This window comes from Grampus griseus, assembly GCF_964374135.1.
Source record: "Grampus griseus genome assembly, chromosome: 10".
Taxonomy (NCBI): domain Eukaryota; kingdom Metazoa; phylum Chordata; class Mammalia; order Artiodactyla; family Delphinidae; genus Grampus; species Grampus griseus.
Genome location: NC_139004.1, coordinates 28,219,037 through 28,237,368, shown reverse-complemented (window position 1 = coordinate 28,237,368; position 18,332 = coordinate 28,219,037). Strand labels below are relative to the sequence as shown.

Below are 18,332 nucleotides of genomic sequence, written 5' to 3'. Positions count from 1 at the left end.
GCTCTCGTCCGTCAAAGGGATGCAGGGCCTCCTACTGCACATGCAGGCCATCCTGGAGACTAGTTAGGTACCCTCCTGCAAATGTCACTTCCAGAACGTGGAACCAGAGGAGCAACCTGGAAGAAAAATAAATCGCCCCTAAACAATATTTTGAAAGTCAAACCCAAACAAAGTACTCAGAGTGATTCCTTTATCGCTGCTAAAAACTGGAACCAAATAAACTAGAGACTCTCAGATGAAAAAAGTGGCGACTTTATAAAATCTACAAAAGGTAAGCCACAGGTTCAAACTGCAGTGGAGTTTATCCAGCAGGGTCTGGGTAATGGGTGGTGAGGGTCTGGCTATGGTGTCTTGTATATCAACTGATGAAATTCCCAACTGATCCAGCCCAATGGGGGCATTCCTTCAGAACTTCTAACTTCCCATGCTCTAAAATCCTATGCTCAAGAGGCAACTTTCTGATCTATTAGTCAGTCTCTTAAAGTTGACTTGCACAGTTATAATGAAGACAACAGCAAAATGACAATATACTAACACTAGCTATTATCTTCCAGGTATTATGTGAAGGCATTCGCTCATTAACATTCCAACTGCCCGGGTAAGAAAAAAAAAACAAAACAGAAAAGTCAGGCAACTTGCCCAATATCACAAAGGTAGGTGCGTTGGGTTTTGAACCCAACTCACTGGATAACGTTATAAATGGAGTCATTGTGGCTCATCAGTTACTTATAAACTCAATCAGCATGGGTCTGCAGTCCCCAGATCTGATGAACAGAGGGTAAAAATGCCAAAATCAAATCTTGGGATTTGACAACTCAGGATAAGCGCCTGGCACCGACCCTCTGTGAGGTGGGGTTTTCCCTGAGTGGCACACTTTGGTGTCTTCCTCTTTAAGGTACCGTCTCTCTGCAATTACGTATTGGCTTCTCCCAAATTTATCCAGGGAGTGTATATATAACCCCACAGTAAGGGCTCTGGTAGGTATCACAACAGGTGAATGAGTCTTCTGAATCAATACCACCGTATCTTTGAATGAGGCCATACTCACAAACCCAGATACCAGAGTTATTATAGTTAACAACGTCTTGGCTAACTACAGCTAACAAAGAGGATACACAATGGAATACTATTCAGCCATAAAAAAGAATGAAATAGGGACTTCCCTGGTGGTGCAGTGGATAAGACTCCGAGCTCCCAGTGGAGGGGGTCCGGGTTTGATCCCTGGTTAAGGAACTAGATCCCCCATGCATGCCGCAACTAAGAGTTCACAAGCCACAATTAAGGAGCTGGTGAGCCGTGACTAAGGAGCCCGAGAGCTGCAACTAAGGAGCCCGTCCGCTGCAACTAAGACCCGGTGCAGCCGAATAAAAAAAAAAAAAAGAATGAAATAGTGTTATTTGAGCAACATGGGTGGGCCTAGAGATTATCATACTAAGTGAAGTGAGACAGAGAAGACAAATACCATGTGATACCACTTATATGTGGAATCTAAAATATGACACAAATGAACTTATTTACAAAACAGAAACAGACTCACAGATGTGGAAAACAAACTTATGGTTACCAAAGGGGAAAGGGAGTGAGGGAGGAATAAATTAGGAGTTTTGGATTAGCAGACACAAACTACTATATATAAAATAGATAAACAACAACGTCCTACTGTATAGCACAGGGAACTATATTCAGTATCTTATAATAAACTATAATGGAAAAGAATCTGAAAAAGAATATATATGTGTATAACTGAATCACTTTGCTATACACCAGAAACTAACACAACACTGTAAATCAACTACACTTCAATTTAAAAGGAAAGTTGAAAAAAAGTCTTTAAAACACTTACTACTCAAAAAAAAAAAAAAAACCACAGGGGGTTATTCCCTGGTGGTCCAATGGTTAGGACTCTGTGCTTCCACTGCAAGGAGTACGGGTTCGATCCCTGGTCGGGGAACTAAGATCCCACAGGCCACAGGGCGAGGCCAAAAAAAAAAAAAAAAATGAAGTCAAGTTCCCAAGTGAAACTTGGGGAAGAAAGCAAAAGAAGAGAAGAGGAGCTTACTGTGATGGTTAATTGAATTTTTCAATTAACTAGAGGTTAGTTGGGCGGGAAAGAAAAAAACCTTTTTTGCTCCAATCAGTTGTTGGGGAAAATATTTATAAAATGAGCTATCAACTTTTGCCTGAGAAGAGCAATAACAATTCCCGAAGTTTCCTTGTAAATGGAGGAATTTGTGGTTCCTCCATGGAAACCCTTCCTCTGCCACGCAATCCCATTGAAGCAGATGACTTGGAAGACTTACGTGGACATCCTGAACCAACCCCCTGAAAATGGTTTCGGAAAGTAAGTTCCTGGTAGCAGGCTGCTTTCTTGTCAACTGTAAAAGTAGAATGCCACAGACTGAGACCCGACTGTACTTCCCACACTATTTTCCCCGGCAGTGTGAAATACACTTGAACCCGCTGCTTTTCAGTTTTCATAGCAATGTTTAGCCAGATACAGAGCTTCTGATTTCAAGCAAACAGACACCTCAAAAAACAGCATATCTTATTTAAAACCCCACAGGTAACTTTCAGAAGCAAGCCAGCTCTTGGTGGTTGGTGTGGTCGATTCCTCCAAACACCAAAAGGCTTCTTAGCCCCCGAATCTTAATTTAGGTCAAGTTAACGAAGGCCCACAGTGTCTTACATGGAAACATGATTGTTTTCTTGTATGTGGGCCCTTTGCTCAAATCTTCGTAGTGCCAGTGACAGTGCGGCTTTGGGCAAACCACTAACTGTCATGCTCATTTCCTCATTTGTACAATGCAGATACTCAGTGTGGTCCCTGGGGATGAGCTGATTAACATTTTCTATAGAGTGGATTTATTTTTGGAAGTACCCCATCATTATAAATGTTCCATACACTGGGCACAACAACTTAAGACTAAATGCATTTCTGATGGAAACACACAGGCTTTACAGAGTAATTACAGAGTTTAAAAGGCTTACGCTTAACAATAGCTCCTTCTTCCAAAAGCCAGTATTTATACTTTTTTTCTGCCACAAAATTAAAAAAAAAATGGAAAACATGAAGAATGGGTGCGATGAGATTTTCCTTCAACTAAAATTGACTGGAGGCTAAATTTTAGGTCCACGAATCAGGTGTCACCTTATTCTTTTACTATGGAAACATGGAGTCAACTTTTGTGAACCAGCCTGGATCGACAAGGTTCCTCACCACGGGCCCCTCCCCCTTCGGAGCTGATAAATACAGAGACAACCACTACCTCCGGAGACCCCAGCCTCTCGGCCTAGCACAGGATCACAAACAGCAGGAGGAGGGAAGACCAGTCTGAACTAGCCCACGGCTTTGGTGTACCCTGCCCCCGACCCCACTATCGCCACCAAAGGGAAAAGAAACACCTGCGGAATATTTCAAGAGTATTTGTTGGGCAGCCACTGTGTGTGTTAACTTTGTTTGCTGGACTGAAAGCCGTTGGGAGATTTTCAGACAAAGAGTTTAGCACCAAGAAAATGAAGTCACACTGATGAAGTACAAAATCTGATGGGATCTGAAAGTGCTCTTCGTTTAGAAAACAAGTTTCAGGCAACACTAAACAATACAACTATAGGGCAAAGCAGTAGAATGATTAAACTAAATTGAGATAGCTACCGTTGGGGAGGGGGGGGTACGGTAGCTGTCCCCTACTGGATAGGTGCACAGAGGGGACTTCAAAGGTATTCCTGAGGTTCAATTTCCTAAGCTGGATGGTGGGGAAATGGGTCTTCTTTTTATTTTATTATTGTATTTGATATTTATGTTATTATTCCTTTTAAAGCTACATACATATATATAACACACATATATAGATATATTTGCATATACTTCATACCTATACATACTATGATGTGGGATACGTAATTTTTTTAATGTTTAATTTTATTGGTGAGGAATCTCAGGTAGAAAGGTTAGTGAATAGTTCAAGGTTGCCCAGCTAGTTAGTGGTACCTCTGTTGTGGTTAATAGGGAATATGGTATCGCAGAGGAACATTGCTATTCGCTGGAATGATGCTCCTAGGGCACAGTCCACATATGAATGCACTCGGCATAGACCATGGTGTGTGTACTTCTTCCTGGCCTGTTATTACTGACCAAGCAGATGCCTGGAAAGTTTTTCTTTAGGGCTAGCAAGTGTAGCTCTTTCCTTTAAAACTATGGTACCCTTTTTTTTTTTTTTAAAAAAAAGGAAGTTTCAGCAAGCTTTTTCTGTACAGGGCAAGAATAAGTATTTTAGGCTTTGAGAACCATACAGTCTCTGTTGCAAGTTCTCAACTCTGTTGTTAGGTGACAGCGGCCATAAGCAGTACAAATGAGCCCACGTGCTAAAGTTCTCCAACCCCTGAAACTGTAGCAATTTAAAGAGACCACAGCTAGACTGTCAAACGGCAGGAAGATTTAGAAAAGCATTGTTAAAGAAACACAAACACACACAAAGCCCCCAAAATGAAAGTTCCTACCCCAATGATCAATCTCAATGTGAAACGCTAGTAAAATAGAGACCAAATCTCTGCGTGGCCCGGTGCCCTGGTCACCTGTCCATCAGCGTTCCGACAATTTTCATCTAGAATGGAGACAGTCACCATGTGTTGAATTAATCTAACTTGTTTAGCGTGATGCCAAAAATCTCTTTTTTCTTAGGTTGAAAAGAGGTTGACAACCGTCAACCCACAGAAGTGCTGATTGATAGGCAACGAGCTTAACTTTGCTTTTCTTGTGATGGCAGGTCCTGGAGCTCTGGAGAATGGCTGAAGTTTCCAAAGGAGTCATGACGCAGCCCAGCCCTATAAACCAGGGGCTGTACTTGCCAGGGGCTGTGTATGAGAAGGTGGTTCTGGCACCAGGGAAATGGCTTGTGACTTTGAAGGTGCAGGTAATAGAAAGATCATAAACTTGCTAATCCCAAGATACAGTTTCAAACTCCATGACTTGTTAGTTGTGTGACATGGGGCAAATGACCTCTAAGATTTCAGTGTCCTCATCAGTAACGAAAATACCACCTCTTATCTCATAGGCTGGGTAAGGAGATGTACGGGGTCAAGTGTTAAACCTGTAAAGCACTTTGGTTCTCCTTCCTCTGTCCCCTGCATTTCTGGACAAGAGTCACTGGGGCAACGAAGCTGACAGGCGGAAGGAGTTCTGCATAGACATCGGTTTTAGCACCAGGACCACAGGCGCTGAACAATGAGGCCGGGCACCAGCATCCTCGCCTCCTGGGTTTTTCAGAACCTCACCAGTATGTGTCCGAAGGGGCACCTCTGCACAAGAGGGGCACCACCCACAGAAAGGCACATGTGAGAGGTCAACGCTGCCCCCCGCCACACACAGGGCATCATAACAGGACTCGGGGGGTTCTTCCGAATGAGCGGACTCTGCCCAGCCCTGCTGTGAGGGAGCTCAAGGAAAAGGCACGAGGTGAGCAGTTGGGTTATTGTGGAAGACATGGCATTTTCCCATGCGTTATAAAACCCTGAATCAGATATAATCTGGGTGACAACCCTCATCGGAGGCTCAATGTCAACGTCAGTATGCAAAAAAAGTTCCTCCTCTTTTAATACGAACCTGAATTGACCTTTTCAAGAGAAGGTATTAACGCTCCTTCCTTTTGGAGATAAATATCTGAAATGAGTGCCATCATTAAGAAGCCATGGTGGGGCTTCCCTGGTGGTTGAGAGTCCGCCTGCCGATGCAGGGGACACGGGTTCGTGCCCCGGTCCGGGAGGATCCCACATGCCGTGGAGCGGCTGGGCCCGTGAGCCATGGCCGCTGAGCCTGCACATCCGGAGCCTGTGCTCCCCAACGGGAGAGGCCACAACAGTGAGAGGTCCGCATACCGCAAAAAAAAAAAAAAAAAAAAGTCTGGCTTTAGCATGCCATGATGGCCTTCCCTGTACAATGGTCATGTCCTCAGAGACGCCTTTTCTGGCCACCTTCTGCCCGAGCCCCATGTCTGCTTCGATCACCATTATCCCCAGCTACTCCCGGAGCCTAGCACATAACAAAAGTACAATGAATATCTCTGAATGAATGAATGAGAGCCTTTTTACATGCCTCCCCTCTTGCCTGCACCTCCTCCCCACCATTTGTTACCCCATTAGCCCCTGTAACTTAAGTCCCTGAAAGGGACCAAATGCACATCCTTGCCGTGTAGCCCCGCCGGATCTACAGTCTCTATGACAAGAAGAAAGGCCCACGTGGGGCTGCCAATGGGGGAAACGTGGGCTTCCTGGCACAGGAACCCAGCCGTTGCGCAATAACCTCTCCCTCTGCTGGCGCCCTCTTCCCATTGAGGGCGGTCCACTGAATCCATGTGAGGGCCCAGAGCGCACGAGGCAAAGAGGTCCCACCGTGGCGGAAACCTCCTCCAGAGATAAGCTATCCAGGCCACGGTCTGGCTGGCCTGATAACACAGTAAATGCTCCTAAAAGCAACAGCCCCACATGTGCATGGGGTTTTTTTTGCAGTAACCAGCATGTCATAGGATGGTTAAAACATGCTCTATCAGGACTTCCCTGGCGGTCCAGTGTTTAAGACTCTACGATTCCATTGTAGGGGGCATGGGTTCGATCCCTGGTCAAGGAACTAAGATCCCGCGTGGCCAAAAACAAAAGACAAAAACCATACTATATCTAAAGCGATCACTCCCGAAGCATCACACAGGAAACTGCTTCATCCACGCCGGGAACTTGGTTGGCCCCAAGTTAAAAATACTCCTTCCCTATTGAGGTAAAAAGTTGGAGGAACTGTTTAGATTTCACCTGAAACCCCAAAAGTGATTTCCAAAGCTGAATTCATCAGTATCTTGTTGAAGGTTCAATGGGCAATCATTACAAGCTCAGATGAATCTCGGGAGCCGCTAAAGCCACCGTGCAAAGGTCTCGCGGTTAATGGAAGAACTGTTTACCAAGGGCAAACTCTATCAAAGCGGTAGGAATGGAAGATATAAATTTCACTGAGGCTGTGAGGACAAAACTAATAACCTTTTCTTTCATTCCAGGAGGAAAACAAAACAACACGAAATGCCCTCTTCCTCCCTGTCTCAGCCTCTGTATGAAGCTGCTCATTTATTCATATAATGAAAATGTACTGAGCCCTTACTGAGCACCAGACACGATTCTGGGCATCGCGGACGTGGCAGCGAATGAGGCAAAACAAGATCCTTTTTCCTGGTGAAGTCCGCATTCTGCTGGGGAACGCGGGAAGTAATAAAATATTCCATACGTTGCACAGCCAGGAGTGCTAAGGAGTAAAAGACAGGAGGGGAAGGGGACCGAGGGGGCAGGGCTGCAATTTTAAATATGGGGCCTTCTCCCTGATATCTCAAAGAAGGCTCCACTGAGCTAACGTTGGAATCAAGCCCTGATGGAGGTGAGGGAGCAAGTCCTGCGGAGGGAACCGCAGGTAGAAAGGGAGGATGGGTGCTGGCATGTACAAAGAGGGCAGGAAGACCAGTGTGGCTGCAACAGTGAGTGATGGGGAGTGTGGTGGGCGTCAGAGGCTAGATACGAATGGCCAGGAGGGGAGTACAGATTGCACTGGCTTTCAGGCTGCCGCTCCCCGTGCAGTGAAAAGTCACTGGGGATTTTGACGTTTCAAGGACAGGACTGCCGCGATGTGACTTACATGGAACAGGATCACTCTGGCCGTTGTGAAAAGAATAAACTAAAAGGGGCACAGGCAGAAGTGGAGCAACCAGTTCAGAGGCCATGGCAATGATCCAGCAGGGAGGTGACAGTGCCTTGGGGCCAGGGTGGTGGCTGTGGAAATGAGGGCAAATGGTGGCCTTCTGCATCTATTTTGAAGGTAGTGCTGATTGGATTGGCTAATGGCTTGAATATGGGGTGAGAAAGCAGGAAAGGAGTGAAGGATGATGCTAAGGTTTTGCTCGGAGCAGCAGGAAGACCAGAGGGGCCATTTTCTGCGCTGGGCAATTGATGTGAACAGCACGGTTCGGGATTCAGGCTTTCACATCTTAAGTGGGAGGTGCCTCTTGGACATCTGGGTCCATCAGGCAGGTGGGAGGCTATCTGTATGTTGAGTTCGGCTCCAGGCTGGGTAGATGCACTTGGGAATTAGCAGAAGATAGATGGCATTTAAAGCCATGGGTCACCCAGGGAAGGGGTGTATGAGGGTAGAAAAGAGGGTTGAGTCCTGAGCCCCGGGGCTCTCCATTATTCAGAGGTGGGGTCCAAGAGGAGGAAATAGCCAAGGAGCTGGAGAAGGAACAGCCAGAGAGGTGGGAGGAGAGCAAGAGAGGGTGGAGTCCAGGAAGCCGAAGGAAGTGTTTCAGGAAGAAGGGAACCAAGGGACCCAGTAGGCCGTAGAGGAAAACTCAGAACCGAACAATGCAGTGAGAATCGTGCTGTCAGACTACGTGGAAAAGAGGCCAGATTGGGGCTAAAACATTGCTACCATATTTTAGAGGTGCTAAAACATCTAAATGCACTTTTTAAAAACTGAAATAAAGTTGATTTACAGTGTTCCAGGTATATAGCAAAGTGATTCAGATATAGGTAGATTGATAGATAGATAGATAGGTAGTCTTTTTCAGATTCTTTTCCCTTATAGGTTATTACAAGATATTGAATATAGTTCCCTGTGCTATACAGTAGTAGGTCCTTGTTGGTTATCTATTTTATATACAGTAGTATGTACCTGTTAATCCCAAATTCCCAGTTCATCCCTCCCCCACTCCTTCCCCCTTTGGTAACCACAAATTTGTTCTCCAAATCTGTGAGTCTAATTGTTTTGTAGATAAGTTCATTTGTATCAGCGTTTTAGATTCCACACATAAGTGATATATATGTTTTTAACCAATGCCTTTCCGTAGCTTGGTTGCAGTGTGCTTTTTTCCTTAGTGGTGTATAAAATAATGGTGCGTCTTAGATTTGACGAAATATAGTGAGAACTATTATTTTTTTAATTTATAAACTTGAACTCGCCTAATTTTTACAATCTGACATACCATCAACAACCTAATACGACAAATTCTGTTCATACGCTGCAAGGGTAACGACCAATTACTCGTGAAGAACAATCAACAGAATTAGAGAAATTCCTCCTTCTCTGCAAAATCTGCTTACATAATACCTGACCAGGTTGATTCAAGGACACTTATTTGTAAGGATTTTCTTTTCTACTTGTATTTTAGCCCTACGTGGGGAAAATGCTTATGTGTTTTTCAGTATCCCAAACAGCTTAAATTCAAAAGCTGTTCGATAAATTAGAGAAAAAAATATACATTTAAAACATAAACACCTGTCCTCTAAAGCCTAGAGGAAGAAGCCATTGGTGGGTGGGCCTGGGGAGGACAACAGCCTTCCAAGGGCAAAGGCCACACCTTTCTTTTTTTTTTTTTTTTAGTGCTTTATTTTTATTTTTTTACATCTTTATTGGAGTATAATTGCTTTACAATGGTGTGTTAGTTTCTGCTTTATACCAAAGTGAATCAGTTATACATATACATATGTTCCCATATCTCTTCCCTCTTGCATCTCCCTCCCACCATCCCTATCCCACCCCTCCAGGGGGTCACAAAGCACCGAGCTGATCTCCCTGTGCTATGCGGCTGCTTCCCACTAGCTATCTACCTTACGTTTGGTAGTGTATATATGTCCACGCCTCTCTCCCGCTTTGTCACAGCTTACCCTTCCCCCTCCCCATATCCTCAAGTCCATTCTCTAGTAGGTCTGTGTCTTTATTCCTGTCTTACCTCTAGGTTCTTCGTGACATTTTTTTTTCTTAAATTCCATATATATGTGTTAGCATACGGTATTTGTCTTTCTCTTTCTGACTTACTTCACTCTGTATGACAGACTCTACACTCTGCACGAGATAATGCTTTTGAGGCTGTCGCAATAAGAGGCTTTTCTACTGCAGTGGTTGTGTGTGCTTTATAATTCTCAAACATCTTAGAGGTTCAACTGAAAGGTGCCGTCGGCTGGAAGTAGCATTACCGGAAGCAAAGGTGGCAAAGACCGGGGTTGGGGAGCGCGGGATGGAGACCAGCCCGCCTGTTCCTGCCTGCTCCCAGAAAATGACTGCGGCCCTGGGGCAGAGCAAGGGCACAGCAACCTCTTAACTAGAATAATCTGCTCCCTTCAGCCCGGCTTCCCGGTGTTTACACTTCAAGTCTACTTCCCGTAGGAAATTTGGGCTGACAGACAGGATGACTGTCTAGAATTTGGAGTCCAGGAGCCTTTTGGCAAAGGGAGGAGGGTTTCTTCGGTTGCAGCTGCTGCTGCCTGGGGCTGAGAAAACTACCACCAAGTTCAACAGATGTGAGTTCCAATTAGCACGACTCCATCACCTCTGACTTATCTGAAACAGCCTTTATGTTTTCAAACAGCCCTCAGAGCCTTCAGCCATTGGGTATCTGGCTTTAGAATTTTTCCATTTCAAGCAATCCAAGAAAACAGTGAAAAGTAGGAAATCGGGGTGACTTCTATGGAGGAAAACTCATCATGGGTGACAATTTTTCAGTTGTTTTATTTCAGAACAAGCTGGGTTTTGCTAAGGGAAATAAATTTTTCTTGATTGAGCACAATTTTAAAAAATCAACCATAGAAACTAGAAATTTCTAACATTGGAAAAATTAAAATCCAGATTCCAAGAACCAGAAAAATAAATCCAGATTCTAAGAATCAAGGGGCAGTGTCCAGAGTCAGATCAGTGCCTGGGTTTAAAGCCTAGCACTGCCCTTTTGTAGCTGTGCGACCTCGGGCAAGTGATTCTCTGTACCTGAGTTTTCCCACCTGTAAAATGGCAATGATAGTGGCCTACCTCATATGGTTAAGAAAATTAAGTTAATATTTATAAAAAATGCTTAGAACAGGATATGGCATTCAGTAAGCACGATACAAGTCTTTGTTAAAGAAAAGTAGACAATGAAAACTTAATGGTAGCAGAAACCTTTCTTATAAGGTTAGAAAATTATATTAGTAAGTCACGGTTTGTTCCATCTTTTGCACCCCAAAATCACCTCAAGATCTTGCCTATGTGGGTGGTAGCAAACACTCCCTAATCTCACTTTAGAAAAATGTAAAGTGGAAAAGTACTTATTATTGAATTCCTAATGCACTTCATTCGTTCTTCATTTCTCAACACTGCTTATAGTGGTTTTAATAACTCAGGCAAAATGTTATGTCATTCCTGAAACCTGACTGAAGAGTATATTGATGTTGTTCCAATGCATCCAAGGCACAGATGTCAGTTACTCAGCATCTGTCCCTAACCAACCCCTGCAACTTCGGGGAAATATTTATAAGAGACACACAATCACAATTCCGCTCTTACAATTCCATGGCATCTTCCTGCTTCCCCTCGAAAGAGGATGAAGTCTGCAGAATTGCAAAACTGAGGGATGGTTTTCCTTCATAAGCCCCAATAATAACCGCTTCTCCCACACGGGGCCAATCCTAAAGAAGGAAGCAGTTTTTCTCAGCCTATTGCTGGGATTCGTAAGGAACCAGAATTCTGGGAGGAAAGGAAGCATTTATTCTCAGCCTATTGTTGGGATTTGTAGGGACCCAGAACTGAGAACATGGTCGTTACTGAGTAAAACCTAAAGACCACAGAGATGGGAGGGGATGTGCATCTGCTTGTTTGCTGGGTAAGGCAGGATGATGTCCTGTTTTGCTTTGCTTGAGCAGTGAGTTGTGGATGGGGGAAAGGATGGAAGAAATAAAAAATATATTACCAGAAACTCAAGATCTAAAATAGAGCTCAGTGCCAGGACAATATCTGAACCTTTTAAGTAAGTGCACTAGGCCAGTTCTGTCCTGTTCCTTAAGCAGCATTGTTTTCCCTAAGAACAGTCTTTAGGTACAGATTGGGACGTCAAAGTTATGCAAAAACATGGATGGACCTAGAGATGCTCATACTAAGTGAAGCAAGTCACACAGAGAAAGACAAATACCGTATAATATCACTTACATGTGAAATCTAAAAAAATGATACAAATGAACTAATGAACTTATTTATGAAACAGAAACAGACTCACAGACATAGAAAACAAAGTTATGGTTACCAAAGGGGAAAGGGTGAGGGAGGGATAAATTAGGAGTTTGGGTTTAACGGATACAGACTACTATAGGACCTAATGTATAGCACAGGGAACTATATTCAATACCTTATAATAACCTATAATGGAAAAGAATCTAAGAAAGAATATAGATAGATAGGTAGATAGATAGATAGATAGATAGATATAACCAAATCACTTTGCTGTACCAGAAACTAACAAAACATTGTAAATCAACTATACTCCAATTTAAAAAATTTTTTAATTTAAAAATTTAAAAAAAAGAAATAGCATCTTAGTATCTCGTTCTACAGAATGAGCCCTTTGCCTTTTTGCTGCTGCTGCAGGTACAAAACGGTCTGCTTGAGAAAACATCCACCAGCTACCTTCACAATCCCTCCTGCAGTCCACTGAAAGGAGACGCTGTCTTTATATAACACGCGCTTTAAGAAACTACACAGGGAAGGATTACTGTCCCCGTCAAATGCTTCCGATCTCCCTAAGATCCAGGACTATGAATGTGCCCATCAGGAACTAAGTGCAGTTTAAACAAGGTAAGTCCAATTCCTTTGTCTCTCACCCTTTTTTCCCCTCATTTTTCTTCATAGCCTGAAGTCTGGAAGAAAAAGGGAATGTGACTGAAGAGAGACATTGTCCGTTTTTTGCTCCCTTTCTCACTATCCAGAACCTCCTCCGCAAGTATTTCAGGGCAATTTCCACACCTCACCTGCTTCCAAACTTCCCCTCAAAATCCCAAGGGCAACGGGGCTGCTGGGAACCCAACTTCATACTCATCACAAATAGTTACAGGTCACAAATAGGAAGAGAGAGAAGTGGGGAAGGCAGAAGGGAGGAGAGGAACAAAGGAAGGAAAGTCAATAGCAAGGACCCATATTAGAAACGGCACCGAGGGAACGGCACTGGCTCCCATTCTCAAGCCATCTCTGTCCTTAACTGGGACAGGACCACACTGCTCTGTATGATCCATAATCCTAACGAAGTGAATGAGGTGACTGTTTTAAGATCACTTGAGACTTTCTCAGTGCAATGGACGGTCAGTGCGTACACAAGGAGTGTCACTCTCCTTACTTTGGTGCTTTTTGTTTCCAAAGCGATCAGACAAAAAAAATATTGTTTTCCATGTAACTTCCCAAATAACATGAACCCACATTAAGCTTTAAGTTGAACATTTTGGAACCCCACTTGCCCCATTATGCTTGGGTTATGTTATCAAAAGAACTAAAATTTTTAAAAACGACAAAAAGGGACATCCCTGGTGGCACAATGGTTAGGAGCCTTCCTGCCAATGCAGGGGACATGGGTTCGAGCCCTGGTCCGGGAAGATCTCACATGCCTCAGAGCAACTAAGCCTGTGTGTCACAACTACTGAGCCTGCGCTCTAGAACCTGCAAGCCACAACTACAGAGCCCGTGGGTCACAACTACTGAAGCCCACACGCCTACAGCCCGTGCTTCCAACAAGAGAAGCCATCGCAATGAGAAGCCCGCGCACTGCAACAAAGAGTAGCCCCTGCTCGCCGCAACTAGAGAAAGCCCGCGCGCAGCAACAAAGACCCAACATAGCCAAAAAGAAAAAGACAAAAACATGGCACATTAAGCATTAACAATAGACTTACATCTTGATGATACTTGGACCTAGTAATAAACTCTTAAATAAATTCTGAATGGACATTCAATTCCTGCTGCTGAAAAGGACGTATTACAGGAAACCACAGTACAGTCCCAATCTACCAACAGAAAATTGCTATGACTCTAGAAAGGAAGGAAACATACAAAATGCCACAGCCCCTCAGTCTCCCATCCTCCTGGCCACATAAGGTCTCGTCATGTGTTTCCAACACTAGGATTCCATGGAAGTAGGGAGGCAGTTTTGTGGAGTTCAGCTTTAAAACCGTAAACCCATGGAAGGCAGAGAAGGATGAGTGGAACCAAAAGAGGCTCTTGTTGGTGAGAAAGATGGGAACCACTGGGCTGGCTTCACAGTGCTGGGGGTCTCCAAGGCATTCAGGAGCACGGCACCATCTGCTTAAGGCGGGTAAGGGTTAAGTGAGGTCCTACACGACCTCTTATACAGAATACACAGGACTAGGCGATTTTATCCCCACCCTCGTCCTCTTGAACAATTCAGTGTGAAATGGACAAGGACCAGAAAACGATCTTATTATACAGGATTATCTGCTGCCCAGAACTCACTGCAATCAGATCAACACGGTATTGTTTCCAGAGGCCTCTCTGAGCACCTGGAATGGTTTTTCTGAAACAGAACCTCTCTTTGTTATGGGATTTTACCTGGGTGTACCTTTGAGAATAGCAATTTGGAAACAGACCTTCCTTAAAAAAACACCTTAAACATAAACTTCCCAATGCAAAATCCCGGGGAAAAAGGTTCAACTACTGGAAGAGATAATAACATCTGAGCGAGACGACTGCGATTTAGTTGGAGAAGTGTATTGCTGAAATACTGCTTTCTCGGAAGGTAGGCTCAGGTTTTGTTTAATTTAGCACTTCCATTCCTTCTACAAAATAGGATTGCTTCAAGGACACAGACATAGTAGTTTACAAGGTTACAGTGGCCATAAGAATGCCTAAGATCATGGTATTAAATTGCTTTCTGCTGCTGGACCAGATTTACTTCTACAACTCCCTGTGTTCTCAAGAATTCCGAAAACTGCACTGCAAGAGAGTTTAGAACTATAGCTGACCATAATCTAATCTATAAATCCAGCTACTAAAGCAATGGAGTCGTTTCTTTAATAAAGTGAGGGCTTCCCTGGTGGCGCAGTGGTTAAGAATCCGCCTGCCAATGCAGGGGACACGGGTTCGATCCCTGGTCCCGGAAGATCCCACGTGCCCTGAGGCACCTAAGCCCGTGCGCGCCGCAGCTACTGAGCCTGTGGTCTAGAGCCCTCAAGCCACAACTACTGAGCCCGCGTGCTGCAAATACTAAAGCCTGTGTGCCTGGAGCCTGTGCTCTGCAACAGGAGAAGACACCACAGTGAGAAGCCCGCACACCGCAACGAAGAGTAGTCCTGGCTCGCCACAACTAGAGAAAGCCCGCGTGCAGCCACGAAGACTCACGCAGCCAAAAATAAAATAAATAAATAAATAAATTTATTAAAAAATAAAATGAATAATGAGAGGAGAGTTCCAAATATTTACATAATTAAGCACAATGTGAACATTGTTTTCTGCTAATTAGATATATTAGAACAAGTGTTCTGCCTGGCCACCTTAAAGGACAGTTTAATGAAATATAGGATCCTAGGCAGGACCCTATACCAGAGGAAAAAGTATGCTGTTTATCAAGGGCCTTACTGGGTCAACTGACAACTATGGAATATGGACAGCAAATTAAAATATTGCATCCATGTTACATTTCCTGAAGCCGAAAACTGTGCTGGTTTTTTAAGAGAATATCCTTATTGTTAGGAAATACATACTGAAGAATCTAGGCATAAATGGTCATAAAATGGTTCAGAAAAATTATTTTATGTCTGTATATAGGTGCATATACATGCTATATATTGTGTACTATGGAACATTATATAACATTATATATAACACAGATTATTCTACATGGCACATTTTATAATATAAAATTTATATTTTTATAGAAAGAGAGCAAATGATAATGCAAAAGGGCGAAATGTTAACAATAGGTCAATCTGGGCACAGGTATATAGATATTCTTTGTACTATTTTGGTAATTTTTCCATACGTTTGAGATTATATCCAAATAAAAATTTTTTATTAAAAAGGAGGAAGAATTGGAGCCTCCCTTGCCCAGATGGTTGCCTGCAAAGGGTTGTTTTATTCAAGTCTGTATAGGCTCATCCCAAGTCGGAGGGTCACCCCAGTCTGACTTTCACTTGGTTTGATCGTTCATATAAATTAGCAAAAAGAAGCAAAATGAGTTGTTCTTTTAAACTTTCTCTACATTTCTGATTACAAAAGTAGCATGTACTTATCATAGAAAATTTGGGGAAAAGACAGAAAACTAATAAAGAAGGAAAAAAATCCACATAAATCTAACCAAATCCCACCAAACTGGAAGAAACATCGTCATTTTGGCATATTTCCTTCAGTCTTTATTCCTAAATTTTAAGAGAACTAGGATAATATTCTATAAAGTGTGTAGTGGGGAGCTTTTTTTTTTCCCATTCTTTAACCTAGTATAAACATTTTCCTATGTCATGGGTAAAAAGTAAAAAACTTCATAATAAAATCTTCAGTGTCAACATAATATTCTACTATATAGATATGCCATAATTTACATAGCCATTTCCCTAAAACCAGCCCTTTGAGTATTTCCAGTTTTTATTTATTATAAATAATGCTGAATTAAAAGTTCAAGATCTTTGTGCTTAAATTTTTTTTTAAATATTTCTGGTTTATATCTTTATGATAGATTCACAAAAATAGAATTGCTGGGTCAAAGAGTATAAACATTTTTAAGACTCAATACAAAAGGCCAAACCACCTTTTAGGAAGTTAAGCTTACCCCTTTACCTTTTTTTTGTTTGTTTTTTGTTTGTTTGTTTTGCGGTACGTGGGCCTCTCACTGCTGTGGCCTCTCCCGTTGCGGAGCACAGGCTCCGGACGCGCAGGCTCAGCGGCCATGGCTCACGGGCCCAGCCGCTCCACGGCATGTGGGATCTTCCCGGACCAGGGCACGAACCCGCGTCCCCTGCATCGGCAGGCGGACTCTCAACCACTGTGCAACCAGGGAAGCCCACCCCTTTATCTTTAAGGAAAACGATCCCAAATGGGATTATCAAAACTTTGAGCTGAAATATCATTTAATATTAAAGAAATGGAAGTTACTGCCACAGTCTGAAAACTGTAGTCTTCAGATCACACTTAGCTGTTAGGACAAGTTCTATAAGCTATTTTTTGCCCTCAAAAGAGGAAGAAATGAAATATTCCAGCCTATATCCACACACACTGACAACTAGGAAAAAGATACAGGGCCCAGCCTCAGATGATAACCGATATACTAAGCTTTGAGTGTCTAAAACCCAAAAGACCTTTCGATCTTCCTGATAGAAATGCGATCCTAAAAATATAAGGGGGAAAAAGTACATGTGAGAAAAGTGATAGGAACCTAAAAGCAAGGCTCAAATTCAACAAGGCAAATTTAAGACAAGTTGTTTTTTTCCTCCCTCAATTTTCTGAGCAGTCCCCTGTGAAGACGCAAGGGCTCCAAAGTCAGGAGACATGGATTCAGTCCCATCTGTCCCGAACAAAAGACTCCCCTGGGTCAACGCAGCCAAACCTCTCTGAACTTGATTCCCTCACTTGTTAAATGATGAGGTTGAACAAAGTCCCTAAAGGTCACTCTCACGTCTCTGATGCCAAAACACTGTCCTCTAACTGTGCCATGGGGACAGGTGACAGAGGAGTTATTCTCTCTGAACGTTATTATGTCGAATGCTGACCACCTCCTTTTTCGGAACACGACTGAGATCCAACAGCACTTGGTATTCAAAGGAGATTCCAGAAACGTTGCATTTCCCATTCCTTCCGCCCACAGGGACTAGGCAGGGAGAGGCGGGGGATCTGGAAGCAAGGGGGAAAGGTGGGAGGCTTACCGTGGCCATTGCAGTAGTAGACCCACTTCTCCCGGTTCTGGGTGGGGGCCATGGATTTCTTGAGCCCCGCCTTTTCCACAATGGTGCTGGGATCCTGCCGGGGCCCCTTCTTCAGCGTCCTCGAGCTTTTCCGGATGCTGCACACCACTATCACCACAAGCACCAGCAGCAGGAAAAGCACGATCATCCAAGGCAGATGCTCATTGATGTCAAAGTGCTTGTGTGGGTTCTGCCTGGGATGGCCCCTCTTGAGGCCTTTGATGGGCGTGCTGGACTTCTCGCCCCCGGTGGCCTCCATGGACGGCAGCAGCTTCAGGATGTGTCTGTGGTGGGGGCCTTGCTGGTGGTTGACTACCTGGAGGTTTGGGAGGGTCTTGTTCGTACCTTCCTCCCCCTTCGCTGAGCTTGTGTTCTCAGGGACTGTCCCTTCCTGGATGCCACTCGGCACCTTTGGTCTAACAGAGGCAGAAGAGTTGGATTCTGTTGAGTTCACGCCTAGAAAAAAGAGTAAGGAGGGGGGAAGAGCTTTTCTATATGTGGGGCTCTATACATTCCCTCCTCTTCCTAGACATCTCCAAACCAGGCCAGATAATCCAAGAAAAGACGACCTTTGGAGCTTAAGAATAAACGGCATTGTACATTTTCATAAAGACCCTGACAGC

The 18,332-nt window shown here is 43.7% G+C and overlaps 1 protein-coding gene across 1 annotated transcript in view; it reads right to left on the bottom strand.

Moving 5' to 3' along the window:
* Positions 1-18,332, bottom strand: part of TNFRSF21 (TNF receptor superfamily member 21) — a gene marked incomplete at its 5' end in the record, with an annotated part of 64,397 nt that overhangs the window by 25,735 nt on the left and 20,330 nt on the right. The window contains one exon of the mRNA XM_082664615.1: positions 17,671-18,165. Coding sequence (XP_082520741.1) covers positions 17,671-18,165 — 495 coding nt within the window. The remainder of the gene's footprint in view (positions 1-17,670; positions 18,166-18,332) is intronic.